General features: G+C 45.8%; 1 protein-coding gene across 3 annotated transcripts in view; it reads right to left on the reverse strand.

The window, feature by feature from the left end:
- SEPTIN11 (septin 11) overlaps positions 1-22,849 on the reverse strand; it is a 49,564-nt gene that overhangs the window by 3,617 nt on the left and 23,098 nt on the right. Inside the window, exons 3-10 of one of the 3 annotated variants that reach the window (XM_015861581.3) lie at positions 21,621-21,816; positions 18,192-18,378; positions 15,916-16,077; positions 14,101-14,197; positions 12,523-12,691; positions 8,113-8,245; positions 7,367-7,554; positions 280-3,861 (exon numbers count right to left, since the gene is read on the reverse strand). In XM_015861581.3, coding sequence (XP_015717067.2) covers positions 3,846-3,861; positions 7,367-7,554; positions 8,113-8,245; positions 12,523-12,691; positions 14,101-14,197; positions 15,916-16,077; positions 18,192-18,378; positions 21,621-21,816 — 1,148 coding nt within the window. In that variant the 3' untranslated portion in view covers positions 280-3,845. Of the gene's footprint in view, positions 1-279; positions 3,862-6,719; positions 7,555-8,112; positions 8,246-12,522; positions 12,692-14,100; positions 14,198-15,915; positions 16,078-18,191; positions 18,379-21,620; positions 21,817-22,849 lie in introns of those variants that run through there. The other 2 variants (XM_015861582.3, XM_085546815.1) reach the window with 2 other exon arrangements.

The following is a 22,849-nucleotide window of genomic DNA, read 5'->3' on the forward strand; positions in this document are numbered from 1 at the left end:
ACCCAAACCAACGGCACCACAGCAGCAGAGGCCTGAGCACACACAGCGCTCGGGGCGGCCACGGGCAGCGACTGACAGACACCAACACAAGTGAACAGAGACACTGTGACAGCACAGCATGGCCCGCAGGGCACCTGTACTGCCTCAGCCAGCTCACAAAGGCAACTCCAAGACCAAAGAGTTTGGGTAAAAATATATTTCCCCCTCCCAACTTCGAGTGCTGGCACCACTTGCATACACAGCCTAAAGCACATACAAGAAAGAACTGAGCTTATGCTATGAGGTTATTATTCAGTTTGTAATTAAAAAACAAATACTTTAACATCAAATAAAGTGACAATATCTAACAGATGCATACATGTAATTTGCATTAACACTGTATGTAGGTTACATAATTATTTAGTAACAAACATGGGTTATTTTCAAATAGCAAGGTAATAAAGTTCTACATCTATAGTTTAAGGCAATCAGAATATTAAAAATGTATACAAATACAATATTTCTACCGCTGTTCACAGCTTTATTTCCCGTTAATTAAAAAACCCTTCATATCTGTATTGTCCCATGCTAACAAGAGTGACGTGGATCTGGCGTGCTGCAAATGCAGCCAGGGCCCTTGCAGAGAGACAAGTGTGCACTGCTGACTTCTGAGAGGGCGAGTGGTAGCTGGGTTCGGATGGACACACCTGGTATGGCACACACAAAAAGACATTGCCATCCGCACTCGGATGCCTTAGGAGAAGCGGAATGAGAACTACCCACAGAAACACTGCTCGTGTCAGGTAAGGGCATGCTTAGAGAGACACATGGAGATGCAAATCTCCTTGACGGGATTTCAAGCTGCCAAAAGCACACATGCTGCAGTGCAATGCATACTGTGGTTTTCGGGCCACAGAGAAGTGTGGGTTGGGTGCCACTCACTGCCTTCCCAGAAGGTAACCCCTGCCCTACCAGACACATACGTGCCCATCTATGCAGAGCCATCACAGCCCTCTTGGTGGCCTGCCTTATGTTCCCTTCTCACCTCTGGGGTTCATTCTCTGCTCAGGGAACACCACTGTCCCCGAAATACACATGCCCCTATGCTTTCCTGCTCATCTCTCCTATTCTCATCTTTTTATCAGTGTGTCAGGGGCGTGCAGCGTTAGCAGCTACTGATCATCATCTCACCACACTGACGTTTGCAATGCCTCATGAGCAACACAACCATGCCTCTGTCCCCACTGTCACCAGCAGACCCACAGAGATGAGCAGGGTAACTTCAGACATTCGACAGCAGCTGGATGTTACCTTCCCTATGGCTCTTTTTTTTTCTCCTTCAAAATCTCAGCAAAAGCGGGTTATTGCAGGAAGTTTTCAAATGGTTTTTAACAACGCCACTTGTAAGTAAGTGGACTTAAAGAAGCCCCCAGAAGAACACAACTGGTTTGCCCATATCAGCGGTAAGCGGAAAGGTGCGTCTCTTACTATTGTACTTACATGCAAGGCGAAAGCATATCCAGCTAGAATGAAAGCATCGCTTACTCCATGCAGAGCCAGGGACTACTGTGAAAAAAGGCGTAAGTAAAGAAAAGAAAGAAGTGCAGCAATAACCAGCTAAACATGGCCCGGGGGACTGAGGGGAGAAAGATTTTAATATCTCCTTTGGCAGAGGAAACAAAACAATACCTTTCACTACAGCATGTTTACGGTTTAAGCCCAGTTTCCCCAGAACAGCCTGCTTCTCGCTGGAGGAAGAAACCCAATCAAAAAGACATGAATGCATTTGGCCACAGCTTTCTGTCAAAGAAAAGCAAAAACTGCTAGACTCAGCTGACTTCCCCTGCCAACATCCCTTGGAAAGGCTGTCAAACAAAGCAGGACAAATAAATGGTAAAATTAAGTTTTCTACTTGGCACAAAGTGCCGGTAATTAAAGAGGGGATGTGCGCAGAGACAGCTGAAGCAAAGCAAACTGCCACGAGCATTCAGGCTTGAGACAGGAGCGTGTGATGTGACTACACAACTCGTGCCAGCAAACAGATTTCTCCCTTGATAACTCAAGATTTTAAACTTGAGTTTGCCAGAAGCACCGTAGTTTCATCTTTCTAAACAGCTCCCTAAGAAACGCATTTAACCTAATGGAAGCACATCACGGTTGATAAGACCAGAAGGTGTGATCAAAAGAAAAGACAATGACTTTTATTCCCAGCTTACTCATCTCCAATTTTTGCTGCATGTTCACAAGGCTGCATTGGTATTTCCTCTTCCCAAAGCCATGTTTAAGTGGTAAGGGTTAAAAAGCATAAACTGAAAAAAAAAACCACCCAAATCAAGTCAACTCCCCAACACATTTTGTCGGCCAAAAAAATGTGGTAATTCTGACTTGTTTCAGAATTCTGACTTTTTTTGAGCAAGAAAAAGAAGCAAGAAATTCCATGCCAGAAGCAAGCAATGAACTGCAGTGCATGAGACTTGGGTGAAGAGAGTTATTCTTAGGAGTGCTTTAAGGAAAGAAAGAGGAGACTACCTAGCTAGGAGCAGAGGAAATGCTGGCAATACATCAGCAGGAGAGAAAGAAATCCAGCAGCCAAAGGGTAAAAATGGGTCGCCACTTCTTGGGTAGGAAGGGAAAGATTCTGTCCAGAAAGCAATGGCATAGAAAATAGACATTAAGCAGGCTGATTTCACACCGTGCTGGCCACAGAGTGAGGCCCGGTTATGCTAGAGGCATCTCATTTGTATGTCACTATCTCCCTGCTCGGCCATCCTCCATCCCTGCAAGGAGCACAAGTCACTTGCAGGTTGTGACAAACCTCTGGCCCCTCCTCAGCATGACTCTGTGTGGAGCAAGCCCTGCTTTCAGGCTGTAACCTGTTGTGCAGAGCTCCCCAGGGTTGGAAGTGTTAACTTTCTGATGCTTTTCAGGCAATGGGGCAGTCATCCATCAGCATTCAGGAATTGGCAGGTTTTCTGCTTTGGAGTGTGCAGCTCTAGGGAAGGGGATCCTAATTCCCACCTTTTATATTACCTACCATTTGGCTGGTAAAACAGCATTCTCTCAGCATGGAAATCTGGATCCTTCAACTACAGGGTTTGTATTTATGTGTACACAGGAGCACTCCCAAAGGCCCTGGCTGGGCATTTGATTCCTTAGGGGCTAATACATTTTGCTAGTAGTCTAAGAACCCAGCACTCTTTTAAGTTGGGTTTCAGTGGCAAGCAGTGCATGGAAAGCATGAAAAGAGGTCCCTTTAACAGGCACCTACAGCACCACTCAGTTCCCACCACCACATTCAGCAAGGAGCTACTATGCTGACCTGAAAGGGTGGCAGTGAAAATATGCCAGCGCATGACAACAAACCCAGCCCAACTAATATTATCCAGTCAGACAACAAAAACAGCAGCTAAATAAAAAATAAAACAAAACTTCATGCAAATGTAATAGCATGCAAGGTCAGTTCGACTTTTGTTATCTACACACAGATACCCCCCTCCCCTTGTCCCACCCCAACAGCAGGGCTCATTTTGTTCTAACACATTAACTACTGATGGGATACAGGCAGAATTAAACTCCAGCCCCGACTCAGGTCAGACCTGAGTCAAGAGAGATTTACCATTGCTGGTACAGACCAGAAAAATACGTGGTATCATTTTGTTTCTCTCCCCTCTCCCCACTCAGTTTCCTGCTGCACAAAGTCCTGCACCCAGCCCTTCTTCCTTCTTGTTCCCACTATGTTATTAGATGAGTTAATAGTTATTCAGGTTAAAAATGAAAAAGAAAAAAAAAGAAAAAAAAAAAACAGATGGCAGAAACATTACTGCAAAAGCAGGTGAATGCAGGAACATCCTTTGGCTTGACAGGCTTTATGTGAAGCTTGCACTGCAAGTTAAAAAACAAAAACAAAACAAAGGAACAAAAACAAAACAAAAACAAAAAGTTAGCAATAACAGAACCCAAAAGGGGGAAAAAAAAGAGATAAAAATCAAAACCACCAAAATGAAGAAAAGCTGGGAGAGCTGACACTGGGACACCAGCAACCCACTGTGGGGGGCGGGCATGCAGATGGATTATGGACTTAAAAAGAAATTGCATCTCAAGACTGAGCTCTACTCTAGCCTATGTGACAGGCACAAGCGAAAAATGAATCCAACAGGGAAGAACAATGCCTGGATAGGGAGCTAGGAGATATGGTTTGGGGGTTTCCTGTAGGTATGGTGAAGGGAGGATGGTAGGACTAGATGATCTTATAGGACCTTTCTAACCTTGTGATACTATGAGCCACTGAACAGCCAACCACCAAAGTTAGCCGGGGTTACAGCTCTTTGTGGATGGTGCCTTTAAGCTTTGCATTTTCAGGAGGCATGAGGTGGTGAGACACGATTTGGGTTACCCAAACGTGGGCATTCCTGCAGAAAGCCGTGCCAGCCCTTTCTGAAATGCAGATATCTCAGAGCTGAGCACCACAAGGTCCCCCAGCATTGGTTTTCAAGCCCAATTTGGATCATTAAGACATCTTTACATCCTTTTAACAGGGTGCTGGGCCGGGCCATGATACACACATTATACTAAAGGGATTGCTCTGGGAACAAGCAGAGACCATGACACCTAGGGAGTCAACACTGGACTGGAAACTATTATACTGAAATGAAGCTGGAGCTTAGATCTTCCATCTGGATTTCAGAAGTATCTTGAAAGAAACAGAGCCCAAACAGATGGCCCTGGATCCTAAGCAAGTTAAGGATGAGCATGTAACCCAAAGACACTGAGGCCTGCACATAGTGATCTACCAAGCAGGAAGCACCAAAAGGCCATTTGCTGCTCTTGTTTTCAAAAGTTTTTGCCAAACCCATTGGCAGGAACCAGCTCCAGATTGTGTGGGTTTGAAGCACAATCCCATCCCAAAATTATGGCAGCATGCTCAACATTAGACTTAAGATGGTCTTGGAGTACATGTCTGTGCTGCACTGACTTGAGGGGTTGAGACACACAGATGTGCTGTCCTGTACAGCTCTGTCATCAGGACAGAGCTGCAACAATTTAAGGTGAAAAAAATCACAAATCTGCAGGATTCCAAGAAGTGGAATTCCAAGAGCCTGGAAGGGGCCAAGATGTCTGTCTCACGGAGTTGTGCCAGCAGCAGCCTTGGTGCTGAGCCTTCCCTTCAGCTTGTGCAACACAGTAGAAAGTCTCTGTTGTTCAAGCTGAAGAAATCAGAGCCTACCTCAGGAAAGAAGTGTTCCTACGAATTCCTGGCTGGGAGGCTACAGCTATTGTGCATGGCACGGGTTTCCTCTGGCAGCCACACAAGCACCACCACAGCCCATGCCAGCACAGAGGGTTGAGAGCCTCACCTATACATCCCATGGCTTTTCATCAGAGTGCAAAGAGAAATTTAAAGCCTTAGAAAAAAAACAGGATGCGCTACAAGGAAACACATCAGCATTTCCTTTTAAAGCCTCTGTTAGTAATTCAGACGCTACAGAACCACTGAAGCAGCTACTGCACCTGCTGTTTCAGCCTGCCCTGTTTGCAGGCATTCCCACAGAGCACGATGTCAGCTGCCAGACACTCCTCACCTCTACACTTTGGCATAACACCAATCAGTCTGTAATGATCCCTTTAGCCAAGCAGAGCATGCAGCACACAGTTGCCCTCTGTATATCAGTGGGTGCCAAAAGCCAAGTTCTCAGTTTGCATAAAGCAGCACAGCTCCATAGGAGCTACAACAATTTACATCAGAAGAGGAACTAGCCCCAGATCCTCCCCACTTCCCCGTGGAAAGCCAGGGGCAGGAGCGATGAATGACAGCCACCGACCCAGCTGTAGAGATGGGGTGTGCAGTAAGCACCTGCATGGCTTCCCAAAATATAAAAAAATACCAGTATATTATATTCAATACCACAGACCCTCACAGCCCACGCTATCAGACAGCTCAGACCTAGCTGAAATTAGCAAAGGACACAGAAGTGTCTGTACCACATTCCAATCAGCATTTCGGTTCTTCTAACAGTGACAACTTAGTGTTTACTGAGCAGCTTACTCTGCCAGAGTCTACTTAAGAAATGCACTGCATGGCGAGGAACTGTCATTTTTGTGTGTGGATTGGAGAAAGAAGCATTTCCCAGTGAGACTGGCTGTTTTACCACCTTTGAAGCTTTCCTGGTTGCAGTTATCATCTAGTGCCATTATTGCAGATGACCCAGAAAGGATTCACATGAGCATCTCCTTACCAGGTATTGGAAAAAATACGGATGGAAGTAACAACGGGAAGCTTCAAAGTAGCCAGTGTTACAGTAACCTGTCTCACTACACTATACAAACAAGCTGCGCTCAGTCAGCTTCACCTCTGCAATGTCTGTATGGCTTCACTATAAGCACAATATCCGAGTGGACCTTGTGTTCTTAAAAGGATGGTGAAGTAGCCAGTAGCAAGTCATGACTATGAGTCTCTTGTGCTACCAGCAAGCTAAACAGAGCCAATTCCAAGTGCAAGAAGGAGATCAAGCCTGTTTGGATCAAATGAAAGGTTTTCAGGAGAGCTCTGCAGGGCCTTAACTCTGAGCCCAAATCAATGGCAGTGTTCTTCCAGTTTCAACGGAAGCAGAGTTAGGTCCAAACTGAACACATTTAGAAACTGCTTCCCAGCTGACTGTCCACAGATATAGTCGGTTACTACTGAAGTAGCTGAACTCTCAGAGCATCAGAGGGTAGAGAATTGTGCTCCTAGCATACAAATATAAAATAGTAGAAAACAGTGCTATTGTGTTTATTAAAACATACGGGCATTTTGCAGCTTATTATGTCAACTCGATACAAGTACAAATGCCATTTACCTGCAATTACGGTACCATAGCAGTTGCTAAGAAAAAAACTTCTTGACTTTAAAGCAAGCTTCCAAATATTCGCTTTTGGCACTAAGATTTCCACACAAAAATAACGTGGTGGTTCTGGTTTCTGATCTACTTCTACTTACAGCTATAACCTTAAAGAATGGGAACTGGGGACTACTGTTGGGTGAGAGGAAGGAAGGGTAGAGACCCCTTTTTAATTTTGGCTCAGACAGATAAATCTGCGTCCAGAACATCCCAGAGCTGCTCCAGAAGATGCTGGGCAGATCACAGGTCTCCACCATTTGATTGCTCTCCCATTCTGGTCAGATTTTGGCAAGATTTGGAGATACTCCTCCAGAGGAAAATTAAGATCATATCCCCAGCCCACCCTTTAGAAAAAAAACTTTTATTTGACCAGTCTGATAAAAGCCCAGTTTCCAGTCTGGTAATGGGAAAAAGCAAATACAGACATGCAGCAAGAAGGAAAAAAAACAAAACCAACCCCCCCCAAATTGTAATAAGCCCTACAAAGGATGTGGGTGACATCCGCTTACTTTTTCTTGTCCTTGTCTTTCTTGGTTTGTTGAGAACCTGCCTGCTGAGCCTGTGACTGTAACAGCTGAGCTGCTGCCTTCTTCTTTTGAAAGTTGTTCAGCTCTTCCTCAAGCTCCTTCTTTTTGTCTTCCACTTTTTTCTTCTCCTCTTGGTGAGTCCTCTTTAGATGATCAAACTTTTCATGAAGCTGCCAGGACAGAGACAATAAATTGGAGGAGAAAAGGAGAATGTTTTACCCCAGCTACAGAAAACAATGCCTAAAACAGTCCCACCAGCACTGGGGGTCTCCCTGCACTGATAACAAGTCACTGACCTGTCCTCCAAGCACATCAGCCCTTGTGAGAAAAGCTCTACAACTAACACAAGCACAGACAGCAAGACTTAAGTTTCTGCAGGAGCTGAAAAGGTACATTTCCAAACCTCGTGTTCTGCTCCTCATTGCTGTACCTACCAGACTCTCTCTTTGCTTGTGCAAAGCAAGAAAACATGCCCAGTCAGGGTGATAACCTTACCTGGGGCTTTCTCTGCCCCTCCTTGAGGCAGATATGTGATCAATGATGTGATGGGGTCACACCAAAGCCCGTGGCAGGGCTGAGTCCACATCTGCTTCCTGAAACTCTTTATGACAGGCAAGGTGCTTTTCAGGCTTGATGTTGAAATCAAGGTGCCTGAGTTCTCAGGAATCTCTTGGACAAAGCTCAGCTCAAACCTTCACACAACATCCTTTGAGTTACAATACACTCACATCTTTCTCAGCTTCTTTTAATTCTGCTTCCTTCTCCTTCACTCTCATGACGAACATCTGCCTCATTTCATCTTCCTTCTTCTGGAGTTCACCCAGGAATTCGTTCCTCTTTGCTTCGTAAGTCTCTTGGAGACTGTGAAAACACAATAAGGAAAAACCCAGAGTCAGAGCTGTGCTTCACGCAGGGTTGAGAGTTTCATCATATTTTCACAAAACGTCACCAGAGGTCCCTGACTTGCAAGAACAGTGTGAATACCTCCACCAAAACCAGGCCTAGCTTCCTACATGGCAGCACTGGTCAGGGGGTCAAACTAGCAAACAAAAATAAGTACACTTAAGGATCCTGTCAGTCAGTGAACAGTCAGGATGTCTGTCCTTCAAAATAAGCAGTCACTGTGGAATCACCTGCAGCAGTCCCTGATGCTTGTGCACCTTGACACATGCCTGATTCACATGTCTCACACTCTTTGTCCTGAATCTCATTGCAAGCGTAAGGTTTGTGGAGAAGAGACAGGCACACCACAGAGCAGAACCTGGCTTCATGTAGCTCGCTAAGCAGGACGTTGACATGAAGCAAAACTAATTTTCACTACTTTTTACTAATGGATTCAGACCAGGAGCTTTATTTAGACAAAGCCATCTCGGGAGACCTCTCTTTCTCCTCTAGCTGTCAAGGGGGAACAAAGACTTTGCAAATGAGAGGCAGTGTTCTTCCGCTGAATTACCACACTGCTGGGTTCTTTCACAGCTTCATTCCTCCTCTACTTCCCTGCATTTCTTTATTTCCCCAACACTGAGGTACCGCAGCAAGTACAGGGACACCAAATATGTTGTCCACACACCTCTGAGATTCTCAGAGCCTTGTAGGAACTCCAGATGCCAAATTCCTTTTTATTCTATTCCTTAAATGGGTTTGGATATTTCTGCCATAACGATAGTGTGGGAATGATAACTATTTCCCCACAAAGCTTTTCTGAAACTCTCTTTTTTTAAACACAAACATTTCAATCAGAGACATGCATTGCATGCATGCACCCTAAGGAGCACACTAACCGCTGGGATGACTTCATCCCATTAATGCCCAGTTTTTGTCTTTCTTAGCTTATGGCTGTAATTCTGTTATTTTTTTCTATGAGCTGGGGAACAAAACTAGACACAAAGACAGAGGTCTTGGGCTTAACACTACTAACTGATGAGTACTTCAATTCTCTCCTAGAAAACATAGCAGAGAGACTGCCCAGAGCTTTCTTGCACAGTACCCTGGAGCAATCACTCAATCCCAGCTGACCACAACAGCTTCTCACACATTGAATGAAAACCACTTGCTGTAAAATCACAAAAATCTTTTCATGTGAGAGCAGAGCAGGAGGCACCTTTGGATCCTCGGCTGAATTAAGAGCCACTCCGTTTGCAGCAGATAGAGATCAGAACGTTTGAACTGAAGCTTCCCTAATTCTTGGACTTAATCCTCTGACTATGGACAAGAAAACCTCAATTCAAAAATCCTTCTGAAGGACCTGGCATAGGAAAACCCTGAGTGCTGACTGGTCTTTACTGTTCAGTGTGCAAAAACGTGATCTGCAATTAGCGACACGCTATCCTAGGGAGCAGCAGAGCCTTATGGACTGAACTGAAAAGCTCCTCACACTGCTAATCGTATCCTGCACTGCCAATAACTTTTTGCAAAGCTCATTTCCAACAATGCAGTGCCAGGTGATGTGCAAGCAGGGAAAGGCTCGCAAGGTGCCCAGGTTCGATGCTCATCCCAGCCTTCTTCTTAAACACTTGCCATTAACCTCAAGCTAGAAAACCAAATTCTCTGTTGAAGCTACTTTGACTTCCAGAGGAGCCAAGTTCACAGAGAAACTGGCTCAGCAACTCCAGGCTGCACTTGAAAAAACTCTTATAAGTCCCAAAGGAATAAAAGTTCAAATCAACTGGGAACCCTACAGCTTCTCACAGACAAAGATGACAAGGGAATTGGCTTTTTGAATACACAAACATATGTTCCAAGAGTATCTGGATTTCCCAACAAACACACCCCACACTAAAGGATGACCTTGTAAATGCTTTGCCAGCTTCCTTTTTGCAGCCACCCACTCATCTCTATCAGTTGGCTGGGTAACTGCCTGGCTCCCCCAGAGGTTTACAAAGAGCTCTCCAGTGCAAACTGGATGAAGAGCAGTTGTCCCCACAGCACTCAGCACCCAGACACAGGGCAAAGGCATGCTTTTGATCATCAGTCTCAAGAAGAACTGAGAGAACCAAAGATGCTGTTTTCCTCATTTCAAATATAAGCTTGGCCTCAGTGAAACAGCTTGGGTTCATGGGTTTTGTTTGTTTATTGGAGAAGGGGAGGAAGCAGCCAGAGCGAACTGCTCTGAACCAGCACGTACCAGATGGAGAAATTCTGTACATTTTCATTTCCTTTCTACTTATAGCTTGGTCAAAAGAGGCCTCGTGTACAGGAAGTAATGGAAATTCCTCAGATTCCTGGAAGGGAAGGGCTGAGCCTGTCTTAAGCCATTGCTCTCCAGAAAGGAAATCCAATAAAGCTTCACACTTGGGCTTCGTAACAGAACTGGGCTTGACTGATTTCGGCACAATTTCTCCAAGATAGAAGAAATGCAGCTGCATAATATAGGCAAGCCACAAATCAAACCCTTAACCAAAGCAAACTCAGTGTTGTGGCACAGGCCATACTCTGGTGTTTTCCAGCAACAGGAATACATGGACCCTGTTTTTCCCTGGGGAACATCAGAGACAAATCATGTCTGTCTGGGGTGATCTGCATTGGCTGCCATCTCAGGGGCTGGCACATCACCTCCTGACATGCATATGCACCACAGAGTCAAACTGATATCGATGCAAAGATGCATATGTAATCCTGACTGCTCTCCCCCCGGGGCTGAGGAGCGTGGGATGCTGCTAAGGCAGCGGGTGCAATTATTGGGAAAAAGGTGGGGAGGCACAGGAAACAGAGGAAGAAAACAAACATTTGCTCCCGAATTCCCACACAGCTGTCATCCCTGGCTAATGACTTGGGCTTCCAACCAACAAAGCTGTCAGTGACGCTACAAACAGTATCTAGCAATAAAACAAACCTAAAGCATCAGACCGTGGTACTGTCTTCATACCGAACCTTGGACTAGCTGTGGAAAACTCCAGGAGAGTCAACAAGAACATTTATCCCAGGATCTCCCCTTTGGTTATCAGTTCATATCTCAATGCATGAATCACATTCATCTCAGAAAGGATGCAGCCAAAATGCAGCTACTGTACCTGGCTCTGACTCTTGGCAGAGTGAGCTGGCAGCTAGAAAGTTGTGTCTGCTGTAGAGGAGGAAAGAGGCCGTGTTAAAATATCACCTGACCATCTCCAAACTTGCCCTTCTCCCAGGGAAAAAGCATCAGGAGGAATTTCCAAAGCGATTAATAAGTGCTTGGTCCAACAGACTCACCCAGCCCTCCAGGAAGCTCACAGTACAGCCAGCAGGAAGATGTGTGTAAGTGTTACTGAAGACTGGACAGGGTTTTAGGAAAGCAACAGCAAAACTGAGAAAGATCAGCTTTGCAGTCCTCCAAAAAGCTTCTTCAGGACACTCGCCAAGAATGTTAAGTGATGTTAACTGTTCTTAATCATGTGTGACTACAAGCCCTGATTGCTGACCACCTCCAACTCTCTTACTGCATCTTACACAAACATGCCCACTTCCACATTGCTGAGAACACAATGAAACCAGGAAACAGAAACAATCCCCTTGGCAGGCTCTGCATCACAGCAGCCTCTCCGCCCTGCAGAGCAGCGGACATTTTCAAACATCAGCTTATGAAGACTAGTGAGAAACTGATTCCCACTGGAGGACTGTTTAGAAATCATTTTTTTCCAAGCTTCTCAATACTGGTTGACCAACAGCAGGTAGGAGAGAGACTGAAAGGCCTTGCAAGTGATGGCCAACAGCTTACATTTGATGCAGCTGAGCAAAGGGAGCTCAAAGGGTGCAAAGAAAGTTGATACAACTTCAGCAACAGTGCCAGTAGATCTGTGAGCATACACTTCTTCCTCCTGAATTCCTAAGATGTAAGTTGATCTGAAATGGGTCGTATCATACTCTCAAAATGCCCTGCCTTCCAGCATCCTGGTGACATCTTTCAGGCTCTAGAAAGCATGTATACATGTCTGCAACCACACAGGAGGTGTATACACTTTCAAAACATTAAGGCAAGAATTGGCTTTGTCAACCACCCAAGCTTTTCCTGTGTTTCTCCAGCACAAATCCTAGGCCGTGAGGACAGGATTGCATTGTTTTACACCCCAGTCACATTTCAAATCTCAGCTGCTCTTACTGACCACGGCTACTCCTCCTTTGGTCAATGCAAACACAGGGAACCCAAAGACCTCCCATCCTACCTGAAAGGCTTGCTGTCTGGATCTGTGTCCTTGAATCCCATTTCTTCTAGCTTGCAGCGCCTGTACAGCTCGTAGTGTCGGGTGTGTGTCTGCTCTCTCAAGTCCTCCATATTTACTCGGATCAGCATCTCCCGCAGCTTCACAAAGTCACAATGATTTTCATTTTCAACTGCAAAGAAGTCAGGCCATTCAGAAAGAACATTAGACCCAGCAGCCAGGTTTCCTTGAAATAATAGAATTAACAAGGTTGGAAGAAACCTCTAAAATCATCCCACCCAACTGTTGAACCATCCTCAGCATGCCCACTAAACCACATCTGTCAGTACCACATCTCTGCATGTCAATACCTCCATGTACAGTGACTCCAATACCTCCTGAGGCAGCGTGCTCCAATCCATTGCCACTCTTTCTGAGAAGAAATCCTTCCTAATATTCAATCCAAAAATCCCTTGGTGCAATTTACAGCCTTTACCTCTCATTACTGTCCTTTGTCTGGTTCCACGTGCATTTCTTCACTAGCAAGGTGATCCCACTTTGCACATGGGATCGTGCTTCCCTCTCAAACCCACTCAAACTGCAAGTCACCAACAAGGGTCATGGCAAGCAGACAGAAAGTCTCAGCTTGTGGCTTTGGGGAAATCAAGAATATGAGAACACCCCACCAGAGATGCTCTTTCCATGGCAGCTGGCCTTACAGGGGAGCCCTACACCTCTGCTTCTGGGGATGAGAGCGTGACAGCTCACAAGTACAGCACAGGGTGGGCTCTCATAACAATCTCTATGCACAGCAGGGTCTAGCATGCCTCTACTCAGCTCCTGACAAAGCAAGCAGCTCAGCCTCCGACGGCTTTGCAACCAGAGAGCTGCATGATTCAGTGCAGCAAATAGTTCAGTATTCTGAAAAACAAGGGATGGAAGTTCTCTTTTTAGGATCCAACAGCAAGCAGTTCTGCTGCTAGCTCTGCGGCATGCCCTTGGGGACTGAGCAGAGAACTCCAGCTGCTCCCCTTCAGATCAGAGCAGCTGTCTCACTGGAAAGGGGCAATTCAGGGCCAGATCTTCAAAGTCCCTCTGGTACCCAGATAAATCTCTTAGACTATCTGCTCTTAGTTCCTGGGAACAGCAAGAACCCAGCAGGATGCATGTCAAGTACAATACTTACCAAACAGAACTTCTTTCCTAACTGTCAGCTATTCCCAGAATTACCCTCTGGCGCACACAGCCATAAGACAATAAATCCAAGGCTGCCTCAGCTTGTTTTACTGAAGAAAAAAACGGGGTGAGTTTTGCAGAATTGTTCTGTGGATGCTCCCCTGCAGCTCTCTGGGCCATTCTCCAGTTGGATATGCAGCTAAAACCACCAGACCACCATGGTCTCAACCCTCTAATTCCCAGCACCAGCTGAGAAAGGGAGGGCCAGCTCTTAAGGATGGTCTGGGCTGCAAATAACCTGAGCTGAGCTCTACTCTCAGTTGACTTTATGAGGGTGAAGAGCGAAAAGAGGACTCCACAATAGATGTCTCATTCCTTAGAATGAGACAAGATGACAAAGACTTACTTATCTGTGCTTTTGCTTACCCTGGACAACACCCCAGGGGTACTGCCTGGCTTTCGCCATCTTGTTGCCAATCTTTACTTCTTCAGTGCTGCCAACTACAGCAAATGGAAGATGGACCTATGGAGGAAAAGGATGAGGTTAGGGATTTCCTTCAATGCACTGATAAGGATTGTTTCTGAAGATAGCTGTTTACTGTGGCAGCTGTGCTGGATTTAAGTTACTGAAGTCCCTTTGCAATTCAGATGGTGTTTTAGAAAGAGCAACAGGACAGTCTGAATTAGAAACCTGCTCAGACCTCAAGTCCCAAACTCTGAATTCCTAAAAATACAACAAGTGCACATATTTTACACATGATTACAACATATAACCACGCTTAGCACAGAAAAAGACAAACTTGAGTTGAATTAGAACCCTAAGAAAAAAGAGTAAAAAAGAGAAAAAGGAAATAACATGCATCCTTTAAGCAAGGTAGGCTAAAAATCCAGTGAGGCTCTGCCGCTTGAAATACTCATTAACGTTTCCTTTTCAAAAGGGCAAAATCGTGAGCAAGGGGCAGAGCCTGTGTGACCCAGCCCAGGGCTGACACGTCTGAGTCACCAAGCACTGCATCCCAGTCTCTCTGTGGGTGTGGCTTTGGATCTGCTCCCAGAAGCACAGCTGCTGCCAGCAGGGAGCTTGTCTCTCCCACCAGCTCAGCCTGCAGTGCTCTCCTATCCAAAGAGCATCCAAAGGGGCTGGGTGAGAGCTCAGGGCGTGGTGCCTCAGCGGCCAGGTTGTGGTCGCAGGCTGGGCAGGAAGGGGAAAAGCCAAGCTCCAGAGGATGTGATTAACTGGCAAAGGAGTTTCCCTGCAAAGGAAAACAGCACACACACAAGACCTGGGCAGAAACACTTCCCTTCTCTGCACCAGCTTCCCCTGCTGCAGGCACAACACTAATGGGGAGGCAATGCAGAGATTTGGAGAAGGTCTGATATGCAGCTGCATGTGGAAATCACCTGTCTACAGGCAGCCACGCAGGGAACTCCCACACACCTTCAAGTTACAAGGAAATGCCTTCATTGTGACACCTCTACTCCCTGTGAAACACTGATAGCAACTCAACCTTCTGTTCACTCACAGTCCCTCATATGAGACTCACTTACTTTGGGATCAGCGCATCCCTTTGAGTGTTACTTGCCTTGCTAAAGACACCCAATTGACCTCTAAGCCCCGCAGTGATGACAAAGCACTGTCAGGAACCTGGAACTCACATTCTTCCCCTTCCACTCCAGTCGGATCCCTGGCAGACTGCTGTTTCTCAGTGTAAAACCCACTAAGATGCTCACTTTACCCCAGCTTTATCTTTCCTCATTTCCCACTGCTACTGCTGGAGGAAAGGGAAGGAAATGAAAGCCAGAGCCCATGCCACTGATGGCCGCCGGCCCTGCCAAAAGCTGAAACATCAATGGCAGCCCTGCTCTCACTGGAAATCTAAACAAAGGCAGAAGTGATTCACCACACCAAGCACCGAGTGGTCACTTGGGACAGGAAACCCAAACCTCAGCCCTCTGCTTGACTGCTCCAGACCTCGCCAACCATCCTTTTCCTTCCCTGAAATAGGAACACTGTGAAATGGGGAGGACATGAAAAATGCTCAGAGGAGAATTGTTTGACAGACAAAGAAGCGTCTCAGGTCAGGCAGCCCATGTATCTCTGGTGCTAAAAGCCTTCTGACCAGCCTGATTTCTGTGCTCAGACCACAGAACTAAAGCCAAAAGAAAGATAGTATAATGTGCCCAGCCCTTGGGGATGACCCCACAGAAAGCAAGGGGAGCAAGACTCAAAGAAAGACATACACTCATTGTGGCATTGATCTCGGCCACTGTCTCTTCATCTGTTGGGAACTGGTAGATTTGGACACCGTTGCTGACCAGCTCACTCATGATTTTACTCTTGAACTTGTGCAACTCGTTTTTTGCAATGGTGTCAGCCTTGGCAATGATGGGGATGATGTTCACCTGCAAGAAAAGGACAACAATGCACATATTGCACCATGAGGAGAATACAGGGCAGAGCGCACGCCCTGCAGCAATAGCCCCAGCATTGCCCCCAGCTGCCACCAACCCAGCAGAAGACTTCCCCATGGCTGCTGTCATAGTCAGGATATTCAGGCAGTAGCAAATATGGCCTTAAAAAGAAGTCAAATGCAATTTGGCAACACGCTATTTCCTGTCTCTGTCATATTACCCTCTTCATCCAAATTGGCCGGACAGGAAATGCTGTCATAGACTATTACAAGCTGTTCCAAAGAAAAGGAAATTACCATCTAGGCACTTCTCTGAGCTACAGCAGGTTGGGTGACTGTTGCATACTCAGACAACAGCCTCCCACAGGAGCTCACTTGGGTGCTGCTATCATGGACGTGCTGGCACACCATGGGATTGCTGTCCCAGCACAACAGGATGGGAGCCAGCAGTAACAGAGGTCTGCTCCTCCACCATCATGCCTGCACACACTCTACTACACCACTGCCCTACAAAGTGAGGACTGGTGTTGTCCCTTCAGAGCTCTTGGACAATCAAAGATAACAGAATGATGTGGTTAAGATAGAAATTAAAGAGAAGGTACTGACTCTCTTCCCCACGCAGTGTGCAACACTGGTAGTAAACAGCAAATGGCAGCATATGAAAGCCATAGGGAGATGGCAGAGTCTAGATGTAGCTGAACTGATCCACAAAAAACAAGCACCACACAGAAGTCTACTATGCTGAGAGAAGTTAGAGGCATGCAAATGGTGTTATTTCCTTCCCACTCCCTCCAGACAGACCATTTTTCTGTCTTTGATCTTGCAGAATTTGCTTTTCTCTTGCTCTCCTCCCTTGCAACAGTAGACAACATTGCCAGTGCAGAAGATGATAATATTGACCTATATGAAGGGATTTTATCTACAGTACTTGAAAATCCTCTTATATTACATTAGTTAATTCTGTTCAGAGGATGTCCTGGAGTTATTAAATCCTCCTTTTGCCAAAACAATGTGAATGAATGCCAGTTGGATTATTTTGGGTTAATCACCATAACCCTATTTTAAGCTGAATAGAGCAGGGATGTTTCTCCATCACTGCAATAAACCCCAATCAATGGGTCGCTCTAGGAAATAAAGAAGCATTGTCATCATTTATCTTTTGCAGAATCAGAATCCACAGGAGCAGGTTGGACAGATTTAAATTGCTTAATCATGATGTATAGAAACAGAGAAATCTCAGTCCAATGCACATCTGCACATTGGTTATTTTCTCTGAAAGAAGAGACATCAAAACTTCATACTACTCAGTAGTAAGGAACCATGCTTAGAACTGAGTTTGGCTCCTGTTTTTGCCAGTAAAAGGAGGGTAACTTAAAGTGCACACAGAGTAACATTTATTCAGATTCTTGGTGTTTATCAGATCACGGTTAGAGTAACATTACATTGCCTTGAAGTACAAATCACTGTTTGTGTCTAGCTGGATGTGCTCAGAGCATGCAGACACAGCACTCTGATTTGTTTTCCTTTGATTGTAAGGTGACCTTAAGTGTTTGGATGTACTTCTCACCCTCTCACATACACACACATCAGGTTTTATACCAAAACAAATCACTGGATAAAGTGAAGTAGAGATGACAACAGTACTTTACTTAGTGCAGAACTAGCTGAGCTCAACTTCAACCTCTCATTTTTATTTATTGGAAGAGGGAAAAATGTTTTTTTTTTCCCCCCAGCAGCCAAGTGATTTTTCAGTCGTAAAAAAACCTGTCACTAAACTTGGTGGTGTTAAACCACAGCTGTCCCGTTGTTAATTTTACAGCATAGCTGTGGAGTAAAGCAGTCCAGCTTCCTAACTAGGAATGGGACCGGAAAAGGATAAGAGTCTACACTTCTATTAAGCCTGTGCAAGGTATGAACCACTGAATTACCACCCATCCCAGCAGCCAGCCCGAGGTAATAAAATCTTCACACCACATCTGTGCCATTCCCTGCTGCTAAACACAGACAGTGTTTCTTCATGCAGGTTTAGCCAGGTCTTTGGTAACATCATAAAACCCACAAAAACCAGCGGAGCTGTGCAATGGGCATAACATGAGCAGCAAGTACCTTACTGTCGAGCTTCTTCATGGTGACCAAGTCTAGGGATTTCAGTGAGTGTCCAGTTGGTGCAATGAAATACAGGCAGGCATGAATTCTGGTGTCGTGGTAATTGAACAGGGATCGTTTGATCTTCAGCTCTTCTTGCAAGTAGGCTTCAAACTGTGCATCGATGTACTCTACAATGGGCTTGTAGCTGAGGAGAGAGAAGAGAGAGCACTGAGCAAACATTTACTGCCGGGAAAACACAAGTCACTGAACAACACTCAGGAAGCTTCATGGGTGCTCTAAGCATTATGAAGGCAAGACTTGGTACCTTCTCTGTTCAAACTCCTGCCCCTTCCTACCAAGTGTGCGCTTTTGCTTGGTGCACAGGGAGCTTATTATGGACAAACTAGCAAGGAGATGTGGCGGAAACCCTGAACTTTAGTGGCACACAAAACTGGTAGCCTGAAGAAAAACCTGTTTTGGAACCTCTCCCATTGAGATGGGAGGCAATGGGGTGTTTTCAGGTCCTCCAGGAAACACAACAGGCAGCCAGCAAGGCTTTTGTCCTGACCCTCTGCTGCAGATGCCACTGCAGCTGTTCAAGCAGTTGCTCAAAACTCTGGCTTACATAGAACAGTCTTGCTCAATTTACTAAGGAAGAGCTATAGCAGGAAATAGCCATTGCTGCACAATGGCCACTGACACCAGAGACCCAGAAAACACCACTGAGCACTGTTAGTTAATTTGCAGGCACAAACAGCTAATAAAGCAGCACAGCCTTACATGTGGCAGAGAAAAGTCCATACAAAAGCAGAGCTTTGCACTGGGACACAGCAAAATGCAGGCTGTCTCTAGCCCTACTCTCCAATTGGCTGCCAGGGAAGCTGGAGGGGCTTCACTACCCATACCACTGGCATTTGTCTGCTGAATAAAGCAAATGCAAAGTGACCCGGCAGTAACAAGCTGCTGAGCATCCCCACTCCAAGCACCTGCTCCTCTTCTGAGCAGCTTTTGTTCTAGCCTGAGAGCATATGGCAGCGTCTGATTGTGCAGAGCCCCTTCCAGGCTGCACGCACGCCTCCCTACATCAGCTCCACAGTGTTGGCTAGGAGTGGAAGCAGCAAAACAAGGACAACAGTTGCACTTTGGTGGCAGGTCAGAGAGCAAGGAAACATTCCAGAAACAAAGCATTGTAAAAATAATGATATTTAAAAAAAAAAAAATATCAAAGTTTTCATTGGGGAACAAGAAACAGAGTCTGCTCAGTCTCCACACTAACAGAATTTTCAGTGGAATCTTTCACTTTAAGCTTGCCTTGTCAAAGAGCTGATGCTGTTTATCTACCTACCACCCTTATGGCTTTTGCTCAGTGCACACATTGCCAGCCAGCATCCCTCATTTGTCTAGGTGCAGTGAACAGAGTTGCAAAGACTGCAGAGGGAGATGGGACTGTTGTAATGAGGGGATGCATGGCTCCAAAATGTAGGAAATGCATTAATTAGCTTATTAGCCATTATCACAAAGCAACCGTTTTTAAATATAACAGCAAAAATCCACAAGGATAGATAATAAGGGACTGTGTGGGCTGCTCACAGGCTTGCTTTCAAACTTTTCAAACTTTGTACTGAATAGTGTGTCCACCAACACTGATTTGCTGATCAGTTTGACCTGATGGTTGCGGGCTGGAAATACATGCAGTGAGCAAAAGCCACTAGGGTGCTCTGGCCACCATCAACTCTTTGATAAGGCAGGCAGGTTGTGCAATGGAACAGGGCACTACGGTGTGCAAGGGAGGGACCCCAGGGCAAGCAGAGAGCTGCCTGGAGCTACTCCCAGCTCCAGAGGCCAGCTCACTTAGCAGTTATCCCTAGGATGTTAAGGCATATCAGGGAGTGTGAAAGGGAGATGGATGGGTGGAAGAAAACCCTGCCATCCCTGCAAGAAAAGCACCGATGGGGACATTTGGCAAGTAGCAGAGGGTCTTCTTGCCATGGAGGAGAAGAAGGAGACAGACCTAAGAGACAGGAAGGAATAGAAATAGGTCTCTCCTTGGGGTGGCAGGCTAACACCCTCCATGCCCACCTCGCCCTTCCACTATAGAAATGAGGGTCTGGAACTTGAGAGACCGGCAAATGAGGATGTTGATGGGTCAGGATGGGATGCACCCCATGGGTACTGAGGGAGCTGGCAGAAGTGCTCACCAAGCTCCTTTCCATCATTTATCAGCAGTCCTAGTCAAAAAGGAGACAGGTGACAGGAGACTTGTTACTATGTCACCCATTTACAGGAAGGGTCAGAGAGAAGATCCATAGAACGATGGTCTGTCAGTCTGACCTCAGTATCAGGGAAGTTCACAGAGCAGATCATCACGAGTGTAATCACACAGCATATGTAGGACAAGCAGGGAATCAGGCCCAGACAGCATGGAGTTACGAAGGGCAGGTCCTATTTTAGTGACCTGACCCCATTCTATGACCAGGTGCCAGTGTTTTCCTCAGTGGTCAGTATTATGGCCAGTCCTGTTCAATACCTTCATTGATGATCTGAATGAGAGGAATGAGTGCATCCTCAGTAAGTCTGCAGAACACACCAAGTTGGGAAGAAGTATTGATCTGCCTGAGGGTAGCAAGGCTCTAGAGAGGGATCTGGATAGGCTGGACAGATGGGCTGAGGCCAATTGCATGAGATTCATAAAGACCACTTGGAAAGTGATCATCCCTCTGTTCTCAGAGCTGATGAGTACTTACAGTACTGCATTGAGTTTTGAACTCTGCACTACAAGAAAGATGTTGAGGCACTGGAGCATGATCAGAGAAGGGCAATGAAGCTGTGAAGGGTCTGAAGCACAAGTCTTATGGAGAGTGGCTGAGGGAACTGGGCTTGTTCAGGGTAGACCTGAGCACTCTACAACAACCTGAAATGAGGTTGTGACGAGGTAGGGGTAAGCTTCTCCCAGGTTACAGTTACAGGACAAGACAGAATGGCCTTAAGTTGTGCCAGTGGTGGTTCAGGTTGGATATTAGGAAAACTTCATCTTAGAGTGGTAATGCATTAGAACAGGCCGACCAGGGAAATCGGTGGAGTAACCATCCCTGTAGGTGTTCAGTACATGTGTAGATGTGCCACTGAGGGACATGGTTTAGTGGACTTGCTGGTGATGTGTAGACTGGATGATCTTAGAGGTCTTTTCCAACCTTAATGACGCTACAATAAGGCCAGCAGAAATGTGGTTCCAGCTCTGTAACCCTCTAATTGATCTATTAGCTTCTTCAGCTTCTTGCCAGTTCTACCCACCTCTCAAGATCAGCAATGCCAGCTCCCACGCTAGGATCATGTAATATCCCCAGAACAGTACCCTGTTCCTAACCTGTTCCCCACACAGGATCGAGCCTTTCTGATCTCAGATCACATCAGCACCAGGACTCCTTCTCCCAGTAGAAATAAATTTACCTGTCATCTTTGTTAATTTGATCTCCAAATCCAACCGTGTCAACAATGGTCAACTTCAGACGGACATTACTCTCCTGGAGCTCGTAACTCCTGGCTTTCAATCTCACACCAGGCTCATTGTGTGTAGCAGGCTCACTTTCAAACTTTGTATTGAACAGAGTGTCCATCAACGTTGACTTGCCGATGCCAGTTTCACCTGAGCAGACAAAAACAGAGTCAGAATGGTGCCATTTCCCATCCCCACCTCATCCTTAGGCACATTCACCAGGTTAAGGAGTTACCTTGCTTTGGTGCTAGTGGAATTAGGCTATGTGCACACAACTAAAATAATCCCTGGAGGAACAGATGTCTTCTGAGACAGTCCCAGTCTCTACCAATACCCCTGGTTTGAACAAGGGGCTTTGTGAACATCAACAGGTGACAGCAGCTTTGCCTTCTGTAGGTCAGACTGGCCAGCCCTGTGCAGCATACCCTGCAGACATCCCTGATCAAAGCACTATGCACCAGTGAATCCAAAACAAGTCCCTGTCAGGCAAAAGTTGCTGCTCTGACAGACATGAAGATAAACCAAGTGCTTCCAGATCTAAAAGCTACCACCTGAAGGTAAAGAGCCAGGCTGCAGAGCTGGAAACAAAGGAGACCATTTTAAGAACAGTCACTTACACATTTGCTGAGCAAGGCCCTCTGCTTAGAAAAGGAAAAAGACTCTGTCCAGCAAATGCCTGATGCTACTAGAAGTCAGTTACTGGACTTGCTACACTGGCAGGGCAGGGTAAGACAGATAATCATTCCTTTCCCAAGGAAGTATTTGCTCTCAGTGGAGTTCAGGTGTTACTTGCAGTTTTTACACTGATATGACCTGACCAGAGCTGTAGACTCACTCCTGCTTGACAGCACAAAGAACCCCAATCTGCCCATCTTGCAAGGGACAGCATGAAGCATTCTTAGTCAAGAAATCCTTAATTATTTTTCTAACAGTGTTGGTCAAGTCCTCGTTCTGCTGCAGTTTTTCTTTACAGAAGCACACTGTAACTTCTCTCAACTCTAAGCTCGACTCTCAAGGAGACATTCAATTCTCTGTGTGATCTTATGCTTTTTTTTCCTCTCAAAATCAATTTCTATTTCTTTTTCAAGAGAATTACAAAAAACAAAAAGGTGAAATTTGAGTAATGAAGACTTGAGACAAGTACAGAAACAGCTAAAAATACAAATAATAAAATCTGAAATAG

Source organism: Coturnix japonica, chromosome 4, assembly GCF_054131305.1.
Source record: "Coturnix japonica strain WE chromosome 4, WE-NBRP24, whole genome shotgun sequence".
Classification (NCBI taxonomy): Eukaryota; Metazoa; Chordata; class Aves; order Galliformes; family Phasianidae; genus Coturnix; species Coturnix japonica.